Consider the following 6000-nt stretch of genomic DNA (forward strand, 5'->3'; position numbering starts at 1 on the left):
CCGGGCCGGGCGCTCCCTGCGCGGAGCTCGGAGCTCGGAGCGTGTCGCACACGGCGCCTGCCCCGCTAATCGGCCCGAGCCTTTGATTTTCCCTGCACGTGGGGACGAGCCTCCGCACTTCAAAAGAGCGTGGGAAATCCTGATTAAAAGGCTTTTCTCCCCCATTGGGACCGACACCTTCTTTGAAGCCCTTCCAAACGACAATGCAAACGCACCCAGCGCCAAAGGAGCGTATCTATATTTTAAATGACTTTAATTTCTCTTCCCCCCACCCCTCTTTCTCTCTCTCCCCCTCCTTTCCTTTCAGTTTTGGAAACACCTGGTAAGCTGTAAAATGATTTACGAAGTGAAAGTGTTAAATGAGGCCACCAGCTGTAAGACTGACAGAGCTTTATGAGTTTTATTAGGTGCCCTATTATGGAAAATAAACTTTAATCCGTCCATAAAAACAGAATCTGAAAAACATATTTGCCCTTTTAGTCTGGAACACTGAAGGTATTCTTGTGAGACGCTGGGCTTTAAAGAGATTAATTTTATTGAGACAGACACAATGCACCGGTAGGACTTTGATACCGGGGCCGTGAATAGCTGCCTGTACCCGCAAGGCTGGTTTCCGTGGGGCTGGGGCGAGTTTGGACACACACCTCTTGAGCATACAGGATATTTCTGGCCCGGTGGGGCACGTCTGCCAGCTTAATTAGTGGGTGTTTAATTGGAAATTAATGACTGGGGGAGGATCTTTATTGTTTGGTGGGGGTGTGATCTCGGGTAGCATTTTATTATTATTATTGTTATTGTTATTATTATTATTGTTGTTGTTTTTATTGGTGCTGTTATAAAAACTATGCATTATATTTAATTTATTGATTTTTTTTGAGTTAACAAGGTGTCGTCCAGACTGATACGGTTCAGACGTTTTAAGGTACAAGCAAGAGGTAAATCCTGCTGACCGTAACTCGGACGTGTGGCCGGGATTAGGGCGGAGGAGCCACCGCGGCCCTGCGCGGGTTTTGCGCGCTCCTGCCCGGCCGCTCACCCACGGGGATGCAGGCTCAGCCAGCGCCGTGAAAAACCACAGAGACACTAACACCTTTATTTTTCTATCGCCTTCAAGTCTCCACAGCCTGTGACCAAAAGCAAATCGTTTAGAAATTTAAAGCAGAGCCTCCGACGCGATCGTTTCAAGGGGTTAGGTATCGGTCAAGCCCAAATCGAGATTATCCCGATCGAGTCTTTTGACACATGGGATATGTTCACATTTTTGACGTGTTGCCCCGGGGCACGGGGTGTGCGGGGCCCGTGAACTGGTTATGCCTGGATGCCACCTCCAGCCGAGGCACCTGAAGCTCTCCGTGAGGGATAACAATTTTCCTTCCTGAATGTCATCCCATAATCTCATGCATCCGCCAGCCTGTGTGTCACTGGGCGGATTTTTACAGAAGACGTTAATAGAGGCCACGCTGTGGCCTCACAGGACAGGTTAACGCGAATTTGTAGAAAATATATTGATTTAAATTATTATTATTTTTATTTTTAAAGCGCACGGGAGTGGGAAAACTCTGTGTTTCACAGCTCCTCATTCTCATGCTCCGGGGCTGGAGTAGGAGCGGTGGGATGCGGTATCCGTGTCTTTCCCTGCGCGGCCCTACGCGGGAGCGGAGCCTCCCTGTAATTCATTCACGGGGATGAATTGCCAGCCGTGGCCCTGAGCTGATGGGGATGAGCCAGTGATTCTATTTAAATTCGCTATAATTGATTTGGGGAAGAGCCGCGGTGACAGGAATTAATTGATCTGCGAATTTATTGGCGAGATAAACGGCGCGGGCATTGAAACCCCCGCGCTCCAGCGGCGGCGGGGCGGGGAGCCGGGGGTCCCGTCCTCGGTAGCGGGGCGGGCACGGGAGAGCATCGCTCCTTTGGGAACCGAGCTTCCCCGGGAAAGCAGCGCTGCTCCCTCCGTCCCTAGGCCCCATTCCCTTGGGAGGGGATGCCTAGGCCATTCCCCGAGCTCCCAAAGCACCGCAGGGCAGGAGCGCTGTAACCGGGGCAGCTCACCCTGTACTGAGGGACTCCTCTCGGAAATACCCTCTAAATATCAGGCATTACACGGCAGCTGTGGCACCGGGCTAAATTCCGATTAGGAAGCGGTTCCCGGCTCCCTCCCCAACGCTTCGACACCTCCCAAAGCACCAGGATACCCTGATCTGTGAGCATCCTCCCCTCACACAGCGCTCGGACACCTCCAGTAAAAAACGCCGTTTATTTTCTCCCCACCGTCGCACGGGTGGGAGGACCTGGGGAATAATTTAGCATGCATAAGTAGAGGCAATTTTTTTTTTATAAATATGATATACAAAAATAAAGACAGTATTGAGATTTCCAGCAGTTTTAACGTTCATGACATAAACAGATTTCCCGATATATAGTAAGAACAAAACATTTCCAATACTCAGCGAAAGGAACGCGCTTCCAGGGGGCAGGGGTGGGGGGTGAGGGAGCTCAAGTCTTGTCTGGTTTTCAGTCAATAATAACACTGTATTCACGATAAATCCTCTTCCCCGCCCGGCATGCCGAGGATCCTCTTCTCTATCCCTCTCCAAGCAGGGAGAAATCAGAACAAGGCGGGAGCGGGGCCGGTGCCAGCCGGGAGCGGCGGCTCGGCCGGAGGAGCCGGACCCGCGGGGGCTCACTGGGGCTGCGCCGGGGCTCCGTGCCGGCCCCGGGGCTGCGTGTCCTCCTCGTCCGCCTCGGAGCAGTCGGAGGAGTGGTACGGGCAGCATCTCCCGGCCGCCGCCGCCGCCTCCTCTTCCTCCTCCTCGTCTTCCTCGTCCTCAGGTTCGCTGTCGGGCAGCTCCCGCATCCTCCTGCCGGCGCTTTTCTCGGGGGCGGGCAGCAGCAGCTCCTCATCGCCCTTGTCCTCGCCGCCGCCCGCCTTGGGCTTCTCGGCCTCCTGCGCCGCCTGCTCCTTCGCCTTCTTGCTGCGCTTCCACTTCATGCGCCGGTTCTGGAACCAGATCTTCACCTGGGGGACACGGGACACAAAACGCCCCTTCATCCACCGCCCGCCGGGGCTGCCCCGCCCGGGGCCGGGGACACTCACTCACCTGCGTCTCGGTCAGCATGAGCGACGTGGCCACCTCGAAGCGCTTGGGCCGGGAGAGGTACTTGTTGAGCTTGAACTGGTGCTCCAGCTCCAGCAGCTGCTGGCTGGTGAAGGCCGTGCGGGGCCGGCGGCACTTCCCCAGGAGGTTGGACTGCGCCTGGGCTGGGGAAGGACAAGGAGAAGGGGGAGCGGGAGGTGAGCGCGGAGCCGCCCAGCCCCGGCCGCGCACCCCCCTGGGAAGCGGGAAAGGCTGAGCAAGGCTGGAACATCCAGCGGGGATCGCCTCCCTGACTCCGGGGCTTCTCGGCTTCCGCCGTGTCAGGGGAATCGCCCACAGGGACCAAAAAAAAAGGAATTAAATTAAATCTTTTAAATAAAGGAAAATATGTCTCTTGATTTCCCAAGAGCCCAACAAACCCGAGACAATAAACCCAAGGCAGGGATCGCGGCGCAGGGGCACGGGGCTCTCCGGGGAGCGGCAATTTGCTCCATTTAATGTTTTAGTTAAACCTGCCGCACTCCCTGCCCGCCCATATCCGTTTAATTAGCGGGATTGCAGGCCGGAACCGGGACCGAGACCGGGGCCGCTCCGTGCCCTGCACCGGCTACCCCTCGAAGCGTAAATCACCAGCGAGGACTAGAAAACCGTATTGGAAACGGGGGCGGGGGGAAGAAAAAAATTTAAAAAGGCGTGTTTTCCGCATTAAAAAAATAACTAAAACTGAGGATTTATTAGAGAGGGGGGGAAATAGCAAAACAAAACAAAAAATTTCATCCACGAGAAAGCGGGAACTGAGCCTCTTCCAAGGCCCTGACAGCCCTGGGCATGCGACTCGGCAGCGCTACTGTCCATTTCTCAAATTATTTAGATATTTTGGCTTATTAGGCTTAGAAAAATAAAATAAACCTGGGAAAGGGCGGCTTCTGCTCCCCGGCCACGGTTGGAGACAGCTCGCTAAAGCGGCAGAAAGAATAGGACAGTGTCCGCTCCCGGCCGCAGCACCCGGGAGATTTTGTCACCGCGGTGCGATTTTCCGAGACTCGTTTTGCTTGGTTATTTATTCCCCTCTGCCCCTTGTTTGAGAGGCAGGACTCTAACAGCTTTCCTAATTATTTTTTCTTCTTGAATGTTCCAGTCTAAACAATCCCAATCCGAGAGAAAACAATGGACTTTTTTGTCTGCGAATGTGTGTGCCGAGCAGGAGAAGGGGAGGAATAAAAAAAAAAAATCGCAATTCTTTTCCTGGCATGATTTTCGTAAAACTACACCTCCGGTATTGTTAAACCGGCCATTCCCACCGAGAGCTCACACCTCCGAAAATGATCTTTGCTTAAACCAGATGCAAGTTCCCCATCGCCGCGAGGCCTAGAGCTGCGCACGGCGCTTTGCTGGGACTCCGGGGCTCCATCCAGCATTCCCGGCCTTTCCTGGGCCCACACCTAAACCCTTCCCACTGCCCCTCTTTCCTATTCGTTATCCCCAGGGAACGCAGAACCCCAAGTTTTTGGCCGATCCCAACATCCCTTTGCCTGGGAAGCCTGTCATCATTATTATACTCCCATTTCTGATAAAGGAGAAATAGAATTAAGAACGGTGAGTGAGTGGCGCGACCTGCCACCTCTCTTTTGGGGGGTTACATTGAGACTGGGGTTTTAGGGACACCGTAAGGACTCCTGCCCCTGCCCTGGCCCCTGACCAACTCCCACCTCCCCTCCCCGGCGGCTTCTACCCTCCGGGAACAGCGGGAAAGGGCATTTGCAAAGGCAGGGAGCAATTTATCACCTTCCCATTTAACCTGCCAGGCTGTCCGGGGCTCCTCAAGGGCGGGGAATGGCGATGTGACCGCACACCCCCGTTTCCCATCGCCGAGCGCTATTTCTTCCTTCTAACATAAATTTTGCCAAAAAAATAAAAGCGTCTCTTCCAGTTTAAATCTGCAGCTTGTTTAGGGGGGCAGGAGGGGCTTCTACGCCCTCGGAAGGAGGCAGCTGCCAGCAGGGCAGGGGATGGAGGGATGCGGCACGGAGAGAGGCAGGTACTCACAGTTGAAGTCGGGCATCTTGGGCAGGATCATGCCCGCGGTGGAGGCCCGCAGCCACTGGTCCAGCTGGAAGGTGCCGGCGCTGAGCTTGATGGGGTCGGCGGCGGGGTGGGAGGGGTGCGCCCCCTGCACCTGCGAGTAGGGGTACGAGAGGGCCGGGTGCTGCCCGCCCAGCGCCGAGTAGCCGTACACCGGGTGCCCGTAGAGGGCCGCCTGCGCCGGCATGCCCGGCCCGCCGGGCGCCGCGGGGTGCAGTCCCAGGGCCATGCCGGCCGCCGAGGCGGGGTGGTGCGGGTGCGAGCCCGAGCCCGCCCCGGGCAGGAAGCCGGGCTTGGGGACCAGGGCGCAGTGCGCGGCCAGGAGGCGCGGCGGAGAGGGGCTGTCGGTGCGCAGGCAGTCGGCGGGGCCGCCGGAGGGGTGCTCGGAGGAGGATGAAGAGGACGAGGAGGAGGAGGACGAGGACGGAGGGCTGCCGCTCCCGCTGCTGCTACTACCGCTGCCGCCCAGCGAGGTGACCAGGGCCAGCGGCGCGCTCTGCCCCGCCGCCGCCTTAGGGGGGTCGACAGCCAGCAGCGCGTCGATGCGGAAATTTTTGGATTTTTCCATGGGAGCGTACGGCTGCCCCGGGCCGGCCGCGTCTCCCGGCGGCGGCGGGCGGCAGTGCGGCCGCGCTCCGCGGCGCGCCCCTTCAAGGGCCGCAGGCGGCTCCCATTGGCCCCGCGCCGCTGCGGCCTCGCTCGCCATTGGCTGCGCCGCACACCCGTCACCGCCGAGAGCCCGCCCCCTCCGCGAGAACCGCGCTGCGGGCGGCGGCACCGGGGAACAGCCCGGGATACCCGAGGGGATAACCCGGGA

General features: G+C 57.3%; 1 protein-coding gene across 1 annotated transcript; it reads right to left on the reverse strand.

Annotated features, from left to right (window-relative positions):
- Positions 1-2241: 2241 nt before the first annotated feature.
- On the reverse strand, positions 2242-5786 carry MNX1 (motor neuron and pancreas homeobox 1). The gene is made up of 3 exons (XM_059481742.1): positions 5148-5786; positions 3105-3265; positions 2242-3022 (listed from the first exon to the last, which is right to left on the reverse strand). Exons 1-3 carry the CDS (start codon positions 5749-5751, stop codon positions 2687-2689), a joined length of 1101 nt encoding a protein of 366 aa, XP_059337725.1. The 5' UTR covers positions 5752-5786; the 3' UTR covers positions 2242-2686.
- Positions 5787-6000: the final 214 nt, after the last annotated feature.

This window comes from Ammospiza nelsoni, chromosome 1 (genome assembly GCF_027579445.1).
Source record: "Ammospiza nelsoni isolate bAmmNel1 chromosome 1, bAmmNel1.pri, whole genome shotgun sequence".
Lineage (NCBI taxonomy): Eukaryota > Metazoa > Chordata > Aves > Passeriformes > Passerellidae > Ammospiza > Ammospiza nelsoni.